Source organism: Saimiri boliviensis, chromosome 6, assembly GCF_048565385.1.
Source record: "Saimiri boliviensis isolate mSaiBol1 chromosome 6, mSaiBol1.pri, whole genome shotgun sequence".
In the NCBI taxonomy this organism is placed as follows: Eukaryota; Metazoa; Chordata; class Mammalia; order Primates; family Cebidae; genus Saimiri; species Saimiri boliviensis.
In genome coordinates, this window is record NC_133454.1 from 44,005,703 (window position 1) to 44,027,869 (window position 22,167).

A 22,167-nucleotide genomic window follows, 5' to 3' on the forward strand; every position below is an offset into this window, starting at 1 on the left:
ACAGAAAGATATATTGGAAGCAACTTATAATAACCTTGATATTCAGTGAGTTTTCTGAGTACTTTTATTGGAATGATTATTTGACTTCAAAAAACTTACTTGATTTCAGGCATCTAACAAAGGAGAAGAAATGTACATTCTCTGTAAGAATGGCCCTAGTAGAATGCCTTAAATGTTTGCTTGAGGTGAGTTTTTGCATTTTATTACTAAGACCTCCATTGAAAATTTTAAAGCAGTTTTTGTTTGTTAATGACTGAATTTTCTCTATTTCACATTCAACCTCAATTCTTTTCCCATAGGCTGATCCTTATTCAAACTGGGCTATTCTTCATGTAATGGGAGAAGACTTCCCTGTAAATGAAGTATTTACACAATTTCTTGCTGATAATCATCACCAAGTTCGCATGTTGGCTGCCCAGTCAATCAATAGGTAATAGGTCAAGTGTTCATGAAGTATTTGAAATGCTGCAGACAGCAGTAGAGTGTCTACCACAGTAACAGCTCACAGTTGCAATATTAAAAATAGTTAACACTTTTTGAGTATATACGATGTGCCTGGCATTTATGTTTTTTCTGAATTCTTACACTTCTATCACTTCGATTCTGTTATTTCCTTCAATTTATAAATGAAACTGTGACTTAGTGAGGTAAAGTAACTTCCTTATACCACAGAGCTAATAAGTGGTTGACTTAAGTGTATCTGCTAACACAGGAGATATGGACTGTTTGAAAATTACTGTGATTTTTATGTGAGTTTATGAAATGATAATTAGCACATTTTACATTGTGCTAATTACACAATTATATTTACTTGAGTGAACATCCAGTGTAGCCCTGGGATGATTCTATCATGAGGATGTTTTATGTTTGAGTACTGGAATAAACATATATCGGTTTTGTTTTGTAACAGGAGTTTCGCTCATGTCTCCCAGGCTAGATGGAGTGCAATGGCATAATCTTGGCTCACTGCAGCCTCTGACTCCTGGGTTCAAGCAATTCTGCCTCATCCTCCTGAGTAGCTGGGATTACAGGTGCCTGCCACTACGCCTGTCTAATTTTTGTATTTTTAGTAGAGACGGAGTTTCACCATGTAGGCCAGACTAGTCTCAAACTTCTGACCTCAGGTGATCCACCTGCCTCAGCCTCCCAAAGTGCTGGGATTACAGGCATGAACCTGCAGTCATGTGTTTTTTTGTCACTGGTTCTGTTTATGTGATTGATTACATTTACTGATTTGTGTACGTTGTACCTGCCTTGTATCCCAGGGATGAAACCAACTTGATCATGGTAGATAAGCTTTTTGATGTGCTGCTGGATTCGGTTTGCCAGTGTTTTATTGAGGATTTTCACATCGATGTTCATCAGGGATATGAGCCTGAAATTTTCTTTTTTTGTTGTGTCCCTGCCAGATTTTGGTGTCAGGATGATGCTGGCCTCATAAAATGAGTTAGGAAGGATTTCCTCTTTTTCTGTTGTTTGGAATAATTTCAGAAGGAACAGTACCAGCTCCTCTTTGTATCTCTGGTAGAATTTAGCTGTGAATCTATCTGGTCCTGGGCTTTTTTTGGTTGGTAGGCTATTACTGCCTCCATTTCAGAACTTGTTATTGGTCTGTTCACGGATTCGACATCTTCCTGGTTTTGTCTTGGGAGAGTGTATGTGTCCAGGAATTTATCCATTTCTTCTAGATTGTCTAGTTTATTTGCGTACAGGTGTGTATAGTATTCTCTGATTATAGTTTGTATTTCTGTGGGATCAGTGATGATATCCCTTTTTATCATTTTTTATTATGTCTATTTGATTCTTCTCTCTTCTTTATTTTTTATTTATTTTTTTAATATTTATTTTTTTATTTTTATTGCATTTTAGGTTTTGGATCTCTTTTCTTCTTTATTAGTCTGGCTAGCAGTCTGTCTATTTTGTTAATCTTTTCAAAATACCAGCTCCTGGATTGATAGACTTTTTTGAAGGGTTTTTCATGTCTCTGTCTCCTTCAGTTCTGCTCTGATCTTAGTTATTTCTTGGCTTCTGCTAGCTTTTAAATTTATTTGTTCCTGCTTCTCTAGGTCCTTTAATTGTGATGTTAGGGTGTTGATTTTAGATCTTTCCTGCTTTCTTCTGTGGGCATTTAGTGCTATAAATTTTCCTCTAAACACTGCTTTTTCATCCCAGAGATTCTGATATGTTAAGTCTTCGTTCTCACTGGTTTCAAAACCTTAATTTCATTATTTACCCAGTAGTCATTCAGGAGCAGGTTGGTCAGTTTCCCTGTAGTTGTGTGTTTTTCAGTGAGTTTCTTATGAGTTTTTTTCTATGGAAAGAAAGTTCTTGCAGCTACCTCGGTGTCTGCCACCAGGGCCCTGGTAGCGTAGGCACCCGAGAGCACCTCTGGATCTGTGGTTGCAGAGACCATGGGAAAAGCATCGTTTCTGGGCTGGAATTCACTGTTCCTCAGGGCACAGTCCCTCATGGCTTCCATTGGCTAGGGGAGAGAGTTCCCCAACCCCTTGCACTTCCCAGGTGAGGTTACGCCCCCACCCTCCTTCACCTCACCCTCTGTGGGCTGCACCCACTGTCTAACCGATCCCAACGAGATGAGCTGGGTACCTCAGTTGGAAATGCAGAAATCACCCAGCTTCTGCATTGATCTCGTTGGGAGCTGCAGACTGGAGCTGTTCTTATTCAGCCATTTTGCTTTTCCCTTGTTTTATTTTTCTTTAGCATTTATGATAACTTGAAACATTCTAGTTTAATATATTTACTTCTCCCTATTTCACTTGTATATAAATTCCTAAAAGGCACTGGTTTTTGTCTGTTCTGTTCATTGCTGTATTTTTAGTACCTAAAACAATACTTGGCATGTGATAGGTATTCAATAACTGTTTATAAAATAATGTACTTGAAAAAATTACGTGATCCTATAAAAACATCAAAGCTGAAAAATCATTTGAGTAACTTTACTGTTCAAATGTAAGTGACCAATAATAAAAGATCACTATATCGTTCCAGCAGCCAAATAAAGTATTAAAACTGTTTCAGTAGTTGAATATGCTGACAGTAATGTTTTTATAAACTAGATTTTGTGTCTAACTCCTTAGGTTTGGAACTCTTTTCAGTAAGAGTTTCCATTGTAAGGACTTCTAATGAATATGTTTAGAAGTTCAAGTTCTTACTAAATATCACAGATATTTTATTTTTATTTTTATTTTTATTTTATTTATTTTTTTTAAATTTAATTTAATTTAATTTTTTTTTTTTTTTGAGACGGAGTGTCGCTCTTGTTACCCAGGCTGGAGTGCCATGGCACGATCTCGGCTCACCGCAACCTCCGCCTCCTGGGTTCAGGCAATTCTCCTGCCTCAGCCTCCTGAGTAGCTGGGACTACAGGCACGCGCCATCATGCCCAGCTAATTTTTTGTATTTTTAGTAGAGACGGGGTTTCACCACGTTGACCAGGATGGTCTCGATCTCTCGACCTCGTGATCCACCCGCCTCAGCCTCCCAAAGTACTGGGATTACAGGCTTGAGCCACCGCGCCCGGCCTTAAATATCACAGATAAAAGATAGCAAATATATGCAGAACTTTAAGGACTGAGGTTATATAAGACTGAGTTGAATGTAATAAGGCAGCAATGTAGTGGTGGCATTGAAAAAAATTGAAGATTCACAAAGTATAAATTCAAGAATGACAAATAAATAGCATTCTTTTTTTTAAAAAAATTTACGCTTGTTAGATTTTGTCTTAGTTCATTTGTGTTGCTATAAAGGAATACCTGAGGCTGGATATTTATAAAGAAAAGAGGTTTATTTGGCATATGGCATCTGCATCTGGTAAGGGCCTCAGACTCATGGTAGAAGGCAAAGCGGAATCAGTGCGTGCAGAGATCACATGGTGAGAGAGGAGGCAAAGGAGGGTTGGGGAAGGCAGTGCCAGGCTCTCCTTTTTTCTTGTAATAACCAGCTTTTGTGGGAACTTAATAGTGAGAAATCACTTATTCCTTACGCTTAGGCCTTTATTCATGAGGGATCAGCTCCCATGACTCAGACACCTTCCATTAGGCATAACCTAATGGGGATCAGATTTCAGCATGACATTTGGAGGGTTAAACATTCAGACGATAGCAGATATTTGATGTTTAGCTATTTTAAAAGCAGTTAGAAAAACTAGAAGAATCAGAGGAACTTAATTATAAAAACTTCAATTACTAAAAAAGGATAATAGACAAAGTTCATTTAAGAGTTATCCTTAAATACGTGGCTGCTATGCAAAAGGCACACTGATGAACCTTTTACCGTCACATAAAACAAAATTTAAATGGTACATTAAAACATTAACCTACCCACTTTGAGAGTGATTTAATATTAGAGCGGGTTGACATTTGGAATCTCTGGACTCAACTAATTGGTATTTCGCCAGAGAACAGTTTATCTTTTCTGGTGAGTTTGAGTTCAGTGCTGTTCAAATTTGGGCAGTAGTTAAAAGAGATTTTAAGACCATCTTCAATTCTAGGAGAAAATAGATTTTGTATTAAAGACCTTAATACTAAGCTGCTGGTCTGAACCTCTTTAAATAAACTCAGGTTTTGTTAGTCTTTAAAAAAGAGCTAGTACGTTATTATGTCTCACAGAGTGATATATTTTTGTTTTAGAATATGCTTTGGATTAAACAATTATTTCACTTTTTGTTTGTTTGTTTGCTTGTTTTAAGATTATTCCAGGACACCAAACGAGATTCTTCCAGGTTGCTGAAAGCACTTCCTTTGAAGCTTCAGCAAACAGCTTTTCAAAATGCATACTTGAAAGCTCAGGAAGGAATGAGAGAAATGGTAATTTTAATTAACATGTATTTGCTATTATCATATGCTTGCTATGAATATTCCATAAATTACCAAGTTTGGCATAAGAGAGTTTATAATCCAGTAGTGTACTATATAAAACTACTCTAAAACAACTGTATGAATTCAATGAAACTCCATTATTTCTAGGTTACAATGGGTCAAATCATAGTAAGTTCTTTTGGTTTAACCTAATTTGCAGCATTTTTATGGAGAAACCCAAAATTTAACTGAGTTTCTATGGGAGTGTAAATGGCTTCCTTATTTTAAAAATCCTTTCATGTGTGATCTGATTAAAAACTAATTAAGGGAACAGGTGACAATTGGAAGAAATCGATTGATCAAATTATGGTGTTTCCAGTGAAACTTGTGATATTTCACACTGCTGTAGAATAATATGGTAATAATTGTCTTAGGATTCATATTTTTTCAATATTTATGCCCTGATTTGTTTCTTATGAGTATTTAAGATAGTTAAATGACTGTCAAATCTGTGATAGTAGGAAATTGAAAAAGACAGTTGAAGGAATGTGAATTTAGAAAAGAATTTCAGTAGATTAGAAAGCTAAGTGTAGGCCGGGCGCGGTGGCTCAAGCCTGTAATCCCAGCACTTTGGGAGACCGAGGCGGGTGGATCACGAGGTCGAGAGATCGAGACCATCCTGGTCAACATGGTGAAACCCCGTCTCTACTAAAGGTGCAAAAAATTAGCTGGGCATGGTGGCGTGTGCCTGTAATCCCAGCTACTTAGGAGGCTGAGGCAGGAGAATTGCCTGAGCCCAGGAGGCGGAGGTTGCGGTGAGCCGAGATCGCGCCATTGCACTCCAGCCTGGGTAACAAGAGCGAAACTCCGTCTCAAAAAAAAAAAAAAAAAAAAAAAAAAAAAAAAAAAAGAAAGCTAAGTGTAAATAACATAAATCTAATAAGAGATAATGTATATTACAAATTTTAAATCAGCCTGTCATTTACAAAAAGGGAAAATACTGATCTGACAGCAATTCCTTTAGAAAAAGACCTAAGAAGTTTTACATCTTGGCATTATAGTATGAATCAGCATTGTACTACAGTTATCAAAAAAGGCCAACTCTATCTTATACTGTATTAATAGAAACATATTGTCATGAACAAAGTTGATACAAGAGCTTGGATCTTCTATAATTTTTACTTTATTTTTAGATTTTTAATTTTTATGGGTACATAGTGGGTGGCTGTGTGTGAGTGTGTGTGTGTATGTGTGTGTATATATATGTATATATATATGCATGTGTGTATATATATACACACACACACACACACATTTGTGAGGTACATGAGATATTTTGATACAGGTATACAGTGTGATTATTTCAATGTGATGAAATAATCACATCATAGAGAATGGGATATCCATCTCCTCAAACAATTATCCTTTGTGTTACAAGCAATCCAGTTACACTGTTATAGTTATTAAATGTTTCTGTATAGCCAGAATGTTACAGATCTGTGTCTTATAAAAAATGGGTAAAGGAATTGACAGTGGAAAGGTCATAATTGTTTTTAAGTGTGTCAATGCTTGTGATTTAGTAAAGGTATTAGGTCCTTACTTTTTCTTGTAACAAAAGAACTATGATTAGTGAATAAGAGGTTCTCTAAATGTGGAATATAGCTAGTCAAAAATTCTGGAGTTCAGTTGGGATTTTATAATTGATCGTTAAACATTTACGTTTTACCTTATGTTATTTTTTTTAAATTTCTTTTTAAGTCCCATAGTGCTGAGAACCCTGAACCTTTGGATGAAATTTATAATAGAAAATCTGTTTTACTGATGTTGATAGCTGTGGTTTTATCCTGTAGCCCTATCTGTGAAAAACAGGCTTTGTTTGCTCTATGTAAATCTGTGAAAGAAAACGGATTAGAACCTCACCTTGTAAAAAAGGTAAATGTGGATGAATGTTTTATTATAAGCTTCCTTGGGTCACTGTGAAATAATTTAAAAAGTTAAAGCTAGATTTTCTAAGTGGCACTTATTCAAGACTAGGAAACAAATTTTTTAGGTTGGGAATATTGGAAAGCAGTTATATAAAAACTATTCAAATGATGTATTTATGTGTATGCACTGTTGTTTCTTACATTCAGTTTAAGAGCATTTCACAAGACTTTCATTGAACTAACAAGGGTGAATGACTTGTTCACCAGACAGACCAGACTTTTGGAAATAGTATTTTTTGAGGGAAACATATGGACCCATGAGCAGTATAGCGGTTTTGCCCGGTAGATTCTGGAGCAGCACACTGGGGTCTAGCAGGGCCGGAAGTCAAATTTTACAGCTATCAGGCTCTTAATTTCAATTATTAGGGGAGAAGGACTAGGGACCCGCCTCGTAATTATTACATCAGCACAGTATTATAGAATGTTGGCCCCTCTCTTTTCCATCACCTCAGCATTTATGGTTTAGGAAGTTCCAGGCCTTTCCATTGCAGATTTTTATGTGATAAGTCAATGGTAGGTCACTGAACTGATGTCCAGTTAACATTCTACCAGCATAGTTTCTGTGGAGCTTTATAGTAAGCCAACCGGTAATTAGTTAACCTTTTACCTCTCAGTATGAGATTTGTTTGGTGTTTCTTAAAAGTATACAAATACATTACCTAATAGTTATAAGTGGTATGTATTCTGTGGATTTTTTTATTTGGATTTAAGCCTGAGAGGAATGATGTTGCTTTATTTTAAATTATTTATTTATTTATTTATTTTGAAAGACAGGGTCTCACTCTCACCCAGGTTAGAGTGCGGTGATTCAATCATGGCTCACTGCAGTCTTGACCTCCTGGGCTCAAGCAGTCCTCCCAAGCCACCTGAGTATCTGGGACTACAGACATGTGCCACCATACCTGGCTAATTTGTTACACAGATGGGTTCTCGCTATGTTGCTCAAGGTGGTCTTGAACTCTTGGGCCTAAGCAACCCTCCCTCCTCAGCCTCCCAAAGCATTAGGATTACAGGTGTGGACCACCATGCCTGGCCAATAATTTTACTTTAAAACTTCCTTTAAATGTAACCAAATGTTGGAAACTCTCAGCGTATTTTTATGTTTTTATTTACTTAACATTTATTAAGGGTTTGCTATGTGTCAGATGCTGTGCCAGTTGAGTACATTTTCTTCATTATTATCCTCATCTTATAGATGAGGAAATCAAGAAAAGTTAAAAGAATGTTGTTTCTAGGTCTTACTCTAAATAATATTAACAAGCATTTAAATGATTTATTTTTTAAATTTTTCTTAACAAATTGACTTTTTGGTTTGTGCAGGTTTTAGAGAAAGTTTCTGAAACTTTTGGATACAGGTGTTTAGAAGACTTTATGGCTTCTCATCTAGATTATCTGGTTTTGGAATGGCTAAATCTTCAAGATACTGAATACAGCTTATCTTCTTTTCCTTTTATTTTATTAAACTACACAAATATTGAGGATTTCTATAGGTAAGTTTACATATAACGTGTGAAATTTATTTAATTTAAAATTAGTTAACAATGTTTAGCAAGTCCCCATCACCAGCACCACACAAACCATACCCATACACATGTGTGTGAGGACTACATAGTATGAGAAGCAGGACAGCTTGTTTTAATAAGAAAGTATTTGGTGGCTCATGTCTATAATCCCAGCACGTTGGGAGGCCAAGGCGGGCAGATCACAAGGTCAGGACATTGAGACCATCTTGGCCAACATGGTGAAACCCCATCTGTACTACTAAAATACAAAAATTGGTTGGGTGTGGTAATGCATGCCTGTAATAAGCTACTCGGGAGGCTGAGGTGTGAGAATTGCTTAAACCCAGAAGGTAGAAGCTGCAGTGGGCCAAGATTGTGCCACTGCACTCCAGCCTGGTGACAGAGCAAGACTCTGTCTCAAAAAAAAAAAAAAAAAAAAAAGAATGTATTGAAGGGAGTCACTGGACTTCAGGTCTAGTCCTGGCTGTGCCAACAACCAGCTATGTGACTTTAGTCAAGCCACATAAAGACCCTCTATGCCTTGATTTTTTAATCTGTAAAGTAAAGGAGTACACAAGGAGATTTTTCAGGTCCCTTTCAGCTTTAATATTTGATCATCTTTCCTTTGGAAAAAATTGAAGATACATTACTAGTACCTGGTTATTTCTGCCTGGTTTTTCTCTTCTGTTGCTTGATTATATGCTGTTTAATCATTACTTCTATTAGATTTAGAAACTTAATGTCAAACTTTATTTTGTTATCTCTGTAGAAGAAAAATTTGAAAATGGATAGGTTTGAAACAACTAAAAAGTAATATTTAGGCATCAGAATGATAGAAAGGCATCTCATACTTGTTGAGCATGCTCTGTGCTGTGGACTTTGCTATGTATTTTACATGTAGTATATCTCAGATGAGTTTCAGGCTCATCCTAATAGAGCTTTCTAATAGATTATGAGTTGTATGTCGATAGTCTCCTTTAAGAAGGATAGTCCTACAAAAGTAAATTTAGTGGTCCTTACAGTTCACTCATTTTGGCAAGAACAATTTAGTCATTTCTTTGTATATGTGAGGGGTTGGTTCCAGGATCTCCCATGTATGCTTAAATCTGTGCATACTCAAGTCCCCAAGTTGGCCCTGCAGAACCCATGTGAAAAGTCAGTCCTCTGTATATACAGACTTTTACATCCCATGACTATTGTTTTTCTATCTACATTTGGTTGAAAAATATGCAAGTATAAGTTCAAAGCCATGTTTTTCAAGGGCCAACTGCATTTACTTTAGTTTGAATTTATAATTGCTTCTACATTTTATTTTACAATAATTTTATATACATTATTTATATATAAATTGATTATACAGAATAAATAAATATAAATTCAAATCTATAAATTACTTATTTTTTGTTTTCTTTTTACTTTTTGCTAAGGGTGCTACTGAACAAGGTTCCCATTTTAAAATCACATAATTATGATGATAGTATATTCTAAGCTTTCTAATTTTTTTAATGTGACTATTTAGAATTTACTTCATTTTTCCATTTATAAAATTAAAGAATGTTTAATAATCTAGATAAAGTATGATACTTTAATGCTGATGGCATTAAAACAGTTTATTATTTTGAGAACTATTTTATAAAATTTTACTTGGAAAGTTATATATAACCTATATTTTAAATTTTTATATTTTTAGATCTTGTTATAAGATTTTGATTCCACATCTGGTGATTAGAAGCCGTTTTGATGAGGTGAAGTGCATTGCTAATCAGATTCAAGAGGACTGGAAAAGTCTTCTAACAGACTGTTTTCCAAAGATTCTTGTAAATATTCTTCCTTATTTTGCCTATGAGGGTACAGGAGACAGTGGGATGGCACAGCAAAGAGAGACTGCTACCAAGGTCTATGATATGCTTAAAAGTGAAAACTTACTGGGAAAACAGGTACGGCTTCAATTTTTATCTACTTTTTATTCCCTGAATGATTTGAGATATAAGCTTCAAATTCTATTTATTCTTTTTTATATACTGAAACTTAGCTTGTTGTAATCATTATCTAGCATAGCCAACCCATGAATTTTTTTGGTTATGTCATGTTCTCTCCTTCTGATTGGCTTTTAAATAAGTATAAATGTATTAAATTAGAAATAACCCAAAAAATAATTTGAATAATTTTCTTCTGCCATTTAAAAATTCACTTTAACTGCAGTAATACACAAACGCAAGCTGGTTGTTAAAGTCAAGGAATACTAAACAGTGTAAAGAAAATCTTCACTCCCTCTTCAGTCTCACCAATTTTTCCACTTTTCAAGAAAGAGAAGCATCCCTCATTCCTACAGTTCTCATACCCTGCTCTTTGTTTTTTTATGATACCTATTACCTTCTAAAATATGATACAATTTACTTTGTTTTTGTTTTTGAGACAGAGTCTCACTCTGTTGCCCTGACTGGAGTGCAGTGGTACAATCTCAGCTCACTGAAGCCTCTGCCTCCCAGGTTCAAGTGATTCTCCTGCCTTAGCTACCCAGTTAGCTGGGACTACAAGTGCATGCCACCACACCCAGCTAATTTTTGTGTTTTTAGTAGAGATGGGTTTTTACCATGTTGGCCAAGCTGGTCTTGAACTCCTGACCTCAGGTGATCGTCCCACCTCAGCCTCCCAAAATGCTGCGATTACAGGCATGAGCCACTGTGCCCAACCACAATGTACTTTTGAATTATGTTAATTATTTATCAGTCTTCTCCACCATAAGTTCTCTCTTTTTTTTGGCAAATGTATCTCAACCACATAATATATTTTGGGAATTCATTAAATCTCTGTCAAAAGGAGTTGAGTAAGGAAGGATTTAACAAGCTTCTTTTTTTTATAATAATTTATACACATTTCAAAATATTTTGAAGCAACTTATAGTAAAACATACTTGTAATTTTTTTTTAAGCTAGAAAAGCTGTGGTCACTCCAAATTTATTCATGTACTTATTTATTTTGGATACTTGTAAGGGATAACTAACCAAACTTGGTCAATATTAGATAAACTTCAAGAGAGGTTTTTTTAAGTTTCCTGTTATCTATATTGAACTAAGAAATGGAATAGTAAGTTCCTCGGTTGCTTAGGTGAACCCATTCAGAACTGCTTGTAAGTCTGCAGTCTGGAAGGAAATGGTGAGCAGAGGACTGCTTTCCCAAAGACAGCCTGAACAGAATATAGGCACTCCAGAGGTTATGGAATTTGAGAGACACTCAGCCTCTAGCCACTCCTGTTCCATCTCCCAGCTTAGTCTTCTGATCATCCTTAATCTTACTATTCTTTTATTAATGTATTCAAACCAAAAGAGCAATTTTTAGAAACCGAATAGGTTTCAGAGGGAAAAGTAATACATTAGACCTTAACTGAAACACTAGCTTCAGGAATGAAGAGTGGCTAAAATTAAATAATAATTTTTTAGCTTTTTGGTTAAAGATATAAGTTAAATTCTTGGCCGGGTGTGGTGGCTCACACCTGTAATCCCAGCATGTTGGGAGGCCAAGGTGAATGGATCACCTGAGGTCAGGAGTTCGAGACCAGCCTGGCCAACACGGTGAAACCCGTCTCTACTGGGCGTGATGGCATGTGTCTGTAATCCCAGCTATCTGGGAAGCTGAAGCAGGAGAACTGCTTGAACCTGGGAGGCAGAGGTTGCAGTGAGTCAATATCATGACACTGCATTCCGGCCTGGGGGATAGAGTGAGACTTCGTCTCAGAAAAGAAGTAATTGTATAAAACACACAAACAAAGCAAGGAAAAATGAAGCAACAAAAGCAGAGATTTCTTGAAAATGAAATTATACTCCACAGGCTGGGAGTGGGCCCTAAGCACGTGGTTCAAGAGCCTGGTTACAGAATATTCTGGTGTTTAAATACCGTTTAGAGGTTTCCCATTGGTTACTTGATGTACACCCTGGGTGAATGAAGCAGTGGCCCGTGATCAGTCTGATTGGTTGTGGGAGGGGACTAATCAGAGGTACTTTCAGTTCCTCATCTGCAGCAGTAAAAGGGAGGGGGTTGCAAAGGGAGTAGCTTCTGCTCCTTTTGTTACCTGAGCATGGAAAGTTGGGGTTTTCCTTTTCATTTCGTTCTAGGAAATCAGCATGGATTGTCCTTAGGTTCCCTGCCTCCAGATCCTATTGCTTTGCCTCATTTACATTAGTTTCTTTCTTGTCACCTTCTAAAATATTTTTTGTTATTACAAAGTATATTTTTGAACTCCTTTATGCATTAAGTAAATTTGCCATTTGCTTTTTGGTTTAGATGACTCTAATTCCTTATTTGGAAAGTTATTAAATTTACCCTGAATACTTCACAATTCTCATTCATTGGACTTACGTGTAACATAGCAGACTCACTCTTCATATTTAGAGAATTTATGTCTTTTGTGAAGCTACCTGTCTGTAGTGGGAAGTAGATTCATGAAAAGTCCAGATCTGTTGGGGAGGGTTTTATTCTGGTATTGATGAAAGGGGATGTGGATAGCAGCTAGCCTTAGAATTTGGGATGGCACTCACATAGAAGTCTGGGAAGAAGTTATGCACGGAACAAAGATGAGATTATTGCCAGTCACTGGGAATTCTTAACAGTAAAGTTCTGTAAGTGAAACAAAATTCCCAAATAAAGTCAAGAGTAAAATGCAGATAGAAGAATAGTTATAGATCAGTGGGAAATTTGGTTGGCAGAAAAATTACCAGGTCACAAAACTTAATGATAGACCTGAAGTCTTATTTAAAATGATTCTTTAAAATTAAAGAGTTGGATTAAAGGGGCCTTGTTTGGCTTGATTTTCCTACTTTTCCCTCTTAGTCTACAGGTTGGCTGCATAGAAGGAAAAGGTAGAGTTAGTTATAATCTCGTAGATCTTGGACTTTGGGTCATCTATTTTGTTTTACAGTCATTGAATAATTTTGGAAATAAGGTAATAGCATATGCCTTTTGAGCTGTCTTGAAGTTCACAGATAAAAATATTAAATATATTTTAATTTTGTACCCTTGCAGATTGATCATTTATTCATTAGTAATTTACCAGAAATTGTGGTGGAGTTATTGATGACGTTACATGAGCCAGCAAATTCTAGTGCCAGTCAGAGCACTGACCTCTGTGACTTTTCAGGGTATGTACATTTTAAACTTAGAGAACTAGCTGCAACTTCACAAGTTCTTAAAGAAGTTAATTGGTTGTCACCTTCAATGTCTGTTTCAATTTATAGACATCATTTTTAAAAGTTTGTTTCTTTAAAAATAGCCACCTTTGAATTGGAGTAATTATCTATCCTCTTTTGCTATAGTCGTCTCACAGTAACTACTCTTTCTAAGTTGACCACTTTGTTGGCAAACCCAATAACCTTTTCTTTGTCTATCTGTAATATTTGAACATTGTGCCATCTGCTTGAAATTTTTTTCTTCATGCACATTATTCCTACTTATCTTCTCTTTATCTATAACTTGCCTTTCTAGATCACCTTTTCTTTTTTTTTGAGTCTCACTCTATTTCCCAGGCTGGAGTGGAGTGGCATGATCTTGGCTCACTGCAACGTGCCCCTCACAAGCTCAAGCAATCTTTCCTTCCACCTCAGCCTTTCAAGTAGCTGGGATGACAAACGTGCACCAGTACGCTTGTCTAAATTTTTATATTTTTGATAGAGAGGGATTTCACCATGTTGTCCAGGCTGGTCTTGAACTCTTGGCCTCAAGTGATCCGCCTGTGTTGGCTTCCTAAAGTCTTGGGATTACAGGTGTGACCCACCATGCCCGGCCTGACCTTTTCTTTATTGTACTTTACTGTCTGTACAATTTAATTTGGATGTGAATGTCTCTGGGTTGTATATGAACATTAAGAGTTATTTTCCCAGCTTGACTGTAAGCTACTATTGTGCCTTACTGTGCTGGGTGTATAAAATAGTAAAATAGTAATAATATCTGAGAAAGTACTTTCACGCTATCTAAATAAGTGTTGATTGCCATATCGTAAAATACTGCTTTTACAGTACTGGCATAGAGCTTTGATTCTGATCTGAAGTAATACTGAGGCTCATTTGTTGAACTTCCTTTTAACTTTTTAAGATTTTTTAAAGAAAATAATGTTAAGATCCTTTAAGATTATTTAAGTTATTGAGGGTGAAAGGTATTTAGATAATCTGATTTATGTATTTGTACTGTGATATGTCATTTGTGATTTTATTAAAACTACAGTTTTTTTGTGGAAAAATAGTTTTTAAATTTGGGGGTTATTATAATCCAAATTTTTATTTTGGAAGTTCATTGGTCTATCAACAAAACATTTGAAGATGATGACTGCATTTTTTTCCCGTAACTCTATTAGGGATTTGGATCCTGCTCCTAATCCACCTCATTTTCCGTCGCACGTGATTAAAGCAACATTTGCCTATATCAGCAATTGTCATAAAACCAAGTTGAAAAGCATTTTAGAAATTCTTTCCAAAAGCCCTGTAAGTATGCATGATGAGCATAATAATAGAGCATTCCTTCTTTTTTAGCTAAAAAAACTTTATAAGTACATCTTAAAGAGGCAAAGTAAACAAATGAAAAATTTATCTAATAATTTAAAAAGAAAAACAATAATTTACAAGTTTAAATCTTGGTATTTTACTTGTCAGCATTAATTGACATATGTTACATATGAGGCCAGAATCTTGTGACACTTTAGTCATATGTTAGCTCAGGGAATATATTTACTTTTTTCATAGGAATGTACCATTTAATTATAGTTTACTTTCTGAAAATTAAATATATTGGCAATAGTTTAAGATAGTAATTTTCTTAATGTAATATTTTGCACTTGATATCAAACCCAAATCTAAGTTCTGTTATTTTAAATATAAAATGTGTAGGTGTTCAAATATTTGAAGAAAAAATATAAAGTGTATTTATTGTTGTTGAGTAGATGTGATTAAACAAGTTTTTATTAAATCTGTTTATTTTCTAGGACTCCTATCAGAAAATTCTTCTTGCCATATGTGAGCAAGCAGCTGAGACAAATAATGTTTATAAGAAGCACAGAATTCTTAAAATATACCACCTGTTTGTTAGTTTATTACTGAAAGATATAAAAAGTGGCTTAGGAGGAGCTTGGGCCTTTGTTCTTCGAGATGTTATTTATACTCTGATTCACTATATCAATCAAAGGTAAATAAAACATTTGGACCAATATGTAAGTAATCTTTTATCCTGTTCTTTTTTTGAGGTGGGGAGACAAGTTCTCACTCTGTCATATAGGCTGTACTGTACTGGTGCTATCACGGCTCACTGCAGCCTCAGCCTCCTGAGTTCAGATGGTCCTTCCTCCTCAGCCTCCCAGCAGGAGCATACCACCATGCCTGACTAATTTTTTGTATTTGTTACAGAGATAGGGTTTCACTGTATTGTCCAGGGTGGTCTTAAACTCCTGGGCTCAAGTGAACTGTCAGCCTCAGCCTCCCAATATGCTGGGATTACAGATGTGAGCTATCATGCCTAACTTATCCTTTTCTTTTAATTGAAAGTTTATGTGCTTCTGAGAAAGAGATAGATGCCAGAGTGCTGCTTTCTGAATTTTGATTTTTTTTTTTTTTTTTTCTGAGACAGAGTCTTGCTCTGTCTCCAGGTGCCAGGCTGGAGTGCAGTGGTGCCATCTTGGCTCACTGCAATCTCTGCCTCCCAGGTTCAAGCAATTGTCCTGCCTCAGCCTCCTGAGTAGCTGGGAATACAGGCGCACACCACCATGCCCGGCTAATTTTTCTATTTTGTAATAGAGATGGTATTTCACCATGTTGGCCAGGATGAATTTTGCTTTTTAAGAAGTCTATTATATTTACCTATTAGTTTTTAAAAATTGCACTACTTGGCCTGGGAAACATAGCAGACCTTGTTTCTACTAAAAATTGAAAATTAGGGCCAGGTGTGGTGGCTCATGCCTATAATCCCAGCAGTTTGGGAGGGTGAGGTAGGTGGATTGCTTGAGCCCAGGAGTTAGAGAACAACCTGGGCAACATGATGTGAAACCCCATCTCTACAAAAGTTTTTAAAAAATTAGCCAGGGATTGTGGCACACACCTGTAGTCTCAGCTACTCTGGAGGCTGAGGTGGGTGGATCACCTGAGCTTGGGAGGCAGAGGTTGCAGGTTGCAGTGAGCCAAGATTGTGCTACTACACTCCACCTGGCAGACAGAGTGAGACTTCTGTCTCAAAAAAAACGTTAAAAGAAAATTATCCAACTATGATGACACGTGACTATAGTTCTAGCTACTTAGGAGGCTGAGGTAGGAGGATGGCTTGAGCTCATGAGTTTGAGGCTGCCAGTGAGCCTTGATTGCATGACTACATTCCTGCCAGGGCAACAGAGTGAGACTTTGACTCAAAAAAAAAAAAAAAAAAAAAAAAAGGCACTACTTCTCCAATTCTAGAAATCTTAAGAAGGATTTTCAACATTTTAGTACTAATGTTCTAGCTATTGATGTCCTTAAATAAACATTACTGTGGAATTGGGGTTGTACATTCAATTTAGCATCTCTAATCTTTTCCATTGATTTTAATGGGATTTCTATTGTTTTTTATTTTGGTAAAATATGTAACATAAAATTTTTTATTTTCACCATTAAATGGCCAGTTCAGTGGCATCAATTGCATTTCCATCGTTGTGCAACCATCACCACTATCTGTGTCCAAAACTTGTCATAATCTCAAACCAAACCACTCTACTCATTACATAGTAACTCCACATTTCCCCTTCCCACTGGCCGTTGAGAAACTCTAATCTATTTTCTGTCTCAACAAATTTGCCTGTTGTAGATATTTTATCGGCTCACTGCAACCTCTGCCTCCCGGGTTCAAACAGTTCTCCTTCCTCAACCTCCCGAGTATCTGGGATTACAGGCGCCTGGCACCACACTGAGCTAATTTTTGTATTCTTAGTAGAGATGGGATTTCACCATGTTGGCCAGGCTGGTCTTGAACTCCTGACCCTGTGATCCAGCTGCCTCAGCCTCCCAAAGTGCTGGGATTATAGGTGTGAGCCGCCACACCCAACCTATTGTAGATATTTTAATCCAGAGTTGTACAATATATGTCCTTTTATGTTTAGCTTATTTCACTTAGCACAGTGTCTCAGATTCATCTATGTTGTAGCATGTGTCAGAACTTCATTTCTTTTTGTGGTTAAATATTCTTTTATATGTGCTTAACTATCATCTGTTGATGAACACTTGGGTTGTTTTGTCGATTATGAATAATGCGGTGATGTCCATTGGCATACAGTTGTCTGCTTAAGTCTCTGTTTTCAATACTTTTGAGTATACCTAGGAGTGGCATTGGTGGGGGCATATAGTAATTTTATATTTAACTTCTTGAGAAACTATCCAGCTGTTTTCCACAGCAATGGCATCACTTTACATTCTATCTGCAATGCACAAGGGTTCTGATTTCATCACATTCCTAGCTATACTTATTATTTTCTATTTATTTTATTATTATTATTTTTTAAAGATGGGATTTTGCCATGTTTTCCATCTGGCCTTAGTCTTCCTGCCTCAACCTCCCAAAGTGCTGGGATTATAGGAATGAGCCACCATGCCTGGCCTGTATATTTTCTTATATCCATTCTAGTAAATGTGAAGTGGTATCTTATTGTAATTTTGATTTTGTTTCTCTAATGACTGATGATGTTTGTTACAGAACATCTTTTTGGGTGCTGATTGACCATTTGTCTATCTTCCTTGTAGAAATATCTATTCAGGTTCTTTGCTCTGTTTTAAAAACTTTAATTGAAGAAACTTTTTTTTAGAGACATGGTTTTGCTCTGTTGCCCTGACTGGAATGCAGTGCATCATCAAACCTCACTGCAGCCTTCAAACTCAGCATGTGCCACTAAGCTTGATTGATTTACAAAAAACAAAAATGTTTAGAGATGAGGTCTTATTATGTTGGCCAGGCTGGTCTCAAACTGCTGGCCTCAAATGATTCTTCTGTCTCGGCCTCTCAACGCACTGAGATTACAGGCATGAGCCACATTGCCTGGAATGTTCTTTTAATTTGGTTGGTTTTTGTTGTTGAGCTCCAGGAGTTCTTTAGATACCAGATATGTAATTATCAGGTATATCTCTGATAATTATGACTGTGACTGTTATCATAATTAAATACCTGTGACTATCATCAGATAAATGATTTGCAAATAGTTTTCTCCTTTCCTGTAAAATTGTTTTTTTACTTTCTCAGTAACTCTGTCTTTTTTTTAAAACAGAGTCTCGGTCTGTTGCCCAGGCTAGAGTGCAGTGGCACATTCTCGACTCAGTGCAACCTCTGCTTCCTGGTTTAAAGCAGTTCTCTTGCTTCAGGGCCCCCAAGTAGCTGGTATTACAGGTGAACACCACCACGCCTAGCTAATTCTTGTATTTTTAGTAGAGACGGAGTTTCACCATGTTAGCCAGGCTGGTCTCAAACTCCTGACCTCAAGTGATCCACTTGCCTTGGCCTCCCAGAGTGCTAGGATTGTAGGCATAAGCGACCATGCCTGGCCTCAATAATGTCTTTTGATGCCCAACTTTAAAATTTTGATTAAGTCCAATTTATCTTTTTCTTTTCTTTTGTTGCCTCCCCGTCCCCCCCACCCCCGCCCTTTTTTTGGGAGAGAGTCTTGCTCTATCGCCAGGCTGGAGAGTACAGAACATTAGCCGGGTGTGGTGGTGCATGCCTGTAGTCCCAGCTACTTGGGAGGCTGAGGCAGGAGAATTGTTGCCCATTTTTGTAGTGTCATATTAAGAATCCACTGTCAAATCTAAGGTCATGAAGAATTACCCCTATGTTTTGTTTTCAGGTTTTGGTTCTTAAATTTAGATAATCTGTTTTTAGTTAATTTTTACATATGGTATAAGGTGTAGGAGTTCAACTCTTCTCTTTTGCATGTGGAAATCTAGTTGTCTCAGCATCGTTTCTTGAAGAGACTATTCTTTCCACATTAAATGACTTGATATCCTTGTCAAAAATCAGTTGGCTGTGGTATATGGGTTTATTTTTGCACTCTCAATTCTGTTCTGTTGGTCTTTACGTCTGTCCTATGCCAGTTCCATACTGTTTTTATTGTAGCTTTATAGTAAGTTTTGAAATCAGCAAGTATGAAGCTTCTAACTTTGTTCTTTTTAAAGATTGGTTTGACTATTTGGGAACCTCTGCAGTTTCATATGAATTTGAGGATCTACTTTTGTGTTTCTGCAAAAAAGTCTTTTGGAATCTTGCTTGTAATTATGTTGAATCTGCAGATTACTTGGGAAGTGTTGCCATCATCACAATATTATCTTCCAATCTGTGAACGTGAGATATCTGTCCATTATTTTGAACTTCTTTAATTTCTTTAATTTCTTTCACTGGTGCTTTATAGTTTTCAGTTTACAAATCTTTTACATCATAGATTAAATTTATTCCTAGGTATTTAATTCTTTTAGATGCTGTTGTTCAGAATTGGCTTCTTAATTTTTTTTCCTTTGGATTTTCATTTCTGTTGCAATTGATTTTTGTATATTGATCGTGTGTCCTGCAACTTTATTGAATTTGTTTATTAAAATTTCTAGTAGCTTTGTTGTTAATTCTTTGATAGTTTCTGTGTGTATAGGATCAGGTCATAAATGAATAGAGATCATTGTTCTTCTTCCTTTCAGTTCGGATGCTTTTCATTTCCTTTTCTTATCTAATTGCTCTGGCTAGAACTTCAGTATAGTATTGAATAGCAGTGGTGAAAGTGGGCATCCCTTGTCTTGTTCTCAACCTTAGAGGAAAGCTTTTGGTCTTTTACCATTGAGTATGATGCTTGCTGTAGGTTTTTCTTAAATTCCCTTAATTTTGTGGAGGAAGGTACTTTCTATTTTACTGAGTGGTTTTTTAATCTTGAAAAGGTGTTGGGGTTTTGTCAGATGCCTTTTCTGTATCTACTGAGATGATGTAGTTTTTTTCTTATTCTATTAATGTGGTATATTACATAAATTGGTTTTCTTATATTGAACCACTCTTGGATTTCCTTGGATGCCAAGAGTGTTGGGATGAGGAAGCATGAAATAGAGGAGAAAACTTTTCCTAGTGTTTGCAGATTGGCTTTATGCTATGATTCTTCTTCAATACTTAGCCATGCTTGCATTGCTTGGGATCAGCCCCTTATAAGCTTAAGATCTTCTCTGGTCTTTTCCAGGCAAGACTCTTATCTTGAGCATGTGGGTGGCCTTCTAAATTTCCCCTAATTTGTGGGTGCTTTTGAATATTCTAATTTCCCAAAGAAACACTCTCCCCAGCTTTTCCTCCTAGGCTTTAGGCAGCTTCTTCTATGTCTCAACAATAATCTTTTACCCTATGCACCTCCAGGTTGTTGTTCAGCTTTACAAAGCTTCAAGCAACACCCATGTCATTTCTAACTTGTATGAGGTTAAGCGAAACAGAGCCACACCCTTTATATCAGTCCTTGGCTCCAGACAGGTTAGAATAGACATACCCAATAGTTTGCAAATAATCTACTTAGCTCCCTGAACCACCGTGAGCCAGTGCCTCACAGTGAGGATAGAGTCTGCTGCTTTTGTGAGTGTTGTCAAACTGGGGTGGGATGGGGTGGGCCAGGACAAGTAAAGTCACCATGAAGCTTTCCTACTGTTTTTCAGTTGCATTTTTCTTGATTCAGTATTTCTTGATTACTGTAAACCTTTGACTTTTTTACAGAATTCTAACAAAATTAGTTCTGACAATTTTGCCTGTTTTTCAATGTTTCTGTTAAAGAATAGGAGCTTAGAGCTGCCTATTCTGCATTTTTCTGATGTCGCTTCTCTTTTTGACTAATAAGCCATTAAAATATTTATGTCAACGCATATAGGAATTAGAGATGCTGAATAAAAGTGACTTCTGAATGAATTTATTTCAGAGTAATTTTCCAGAACTTACTGGTTATTTTTTTTTATCCTATATTAGGCCTTCTCGTATCATGGATGTGTCATTACGTAGCTTCTCCCTTTGTTGTGACTTAATAAGTCAGGTTTGCCAGACAGCAGTGACTTACTGTAAGGATGCTTTAGAAAACCATCTTCATGTCGTTGTTGGTACACTTATACCCCTTGTGGATGAGCATGTGGAGATTCGGAAACAGGTAATTTTCAGAATCATCTTCAAAATGGTATTCAAAATATATTTATAAAGTATTGTTAGAAGGTTTGAGTGTTTTATGTTTACTTGTATAATTGGTGATTTTAGTGAGAATATTTTTGTAAAATGATTGGAGAAATATTCTTAATTAATTAACGTTTGTAATCAATTATAGAGCACTTGGTACTTTTGATCTAGTAAGTAACCTGATAGTTTTATCTATTATGCTAAAGTATGGAGGTAGTCAAAACTAGGTATAGCAGTTCACAACATTATGGTTGTGTGTGAGTTAATGCTTATATAAACTGTTTGATTAATATTGGCATTTTTTTTAACCTCAATATGCACCTTGTAGTAGTACCTTACATAGTTACTGAATTATTTGAAAACACAGAAACTAAAAGCTGGATATTTTAGATGTAATTAGAGCATTTAATCTGATCTAAGTTAGTAGTTTTTATCATTTATTAGAATATGTTTTTTGGCTTACTTTAAAATTAAGTATTTCTCTCCTTATAATTTTTCTTTTTAAATTATATTTAGGTATTGGACTTGTTGAAATACTTAGTGATAGATAACAAGGATAATGAAAACCTCTATCTCACGATTAAGCTTTTAGATCCTTTTCCTGACCATGTTGTCTTTAAGGATTTGCGTATTACTCAGCAAAAAATCAAATACAGTAGAGGACCCTTTTCACTCTTGGAGGTAATAAAAATCTCATTATCTATTATTTTG

The 22,167-nt window shown here is 36.2% G+C and overlaps 1 protein-coding gene across 10 annotated transcripts in view; it reads left to right on the plus strand.

Annotated features, from left to right (window-relative positions):
• The window catches only part of ATM (ATM serine/threonine kinase), a 143,658-nt gene that overhangs the window by 51,449 nt on the left and 70,042 nt on the right, over positions 1-22,167 (plus strand). For 9 of the 10 annotated variants that reach the window (XM_074400527.1, XM_074400526.1, XM_074400530.1 and 6 more), the window contains 11 exons: positions 110-185; positions 300-430; positions 4,709-4,826; positions 6,576-6,749; positions 8,123-8,292; positions 9,995-10,241; positions 13,324-13,439; positions 14,648-14,774; positions 15,272-15,471; positions 21,259-21,433; positions 21,973-22,137. In XM_074400527.1, coding sequence (XP_074256628.1) covers positions 110-185; positions 300-430; positions 4,709-4,826; positions 6,576-6,749; positions 8,123-8,292; positions 9,995-10,241; positions 13,324-13,439; positions 14,648-14,774; positions 15,272-15,471; positions 21,259-21,433; positions 21,973-22,137 — 1,699 coding nt within the window. The remainder of the gene's footprint in view (positions 1-109; positions 186-299; positions 431-4,708; positions 4,827-6,575; positions 6,750-8,122; positions 8,293-9,994; positions 10,242-13,323; positions 13,440-14,647; positions 14,775-15,271; positions 15,472-21,258; positions 21,434-21,972; positions 22,138-22,167) is intronic. The other variant, XM_074400532.1, reaches the window with a different exon arrangement.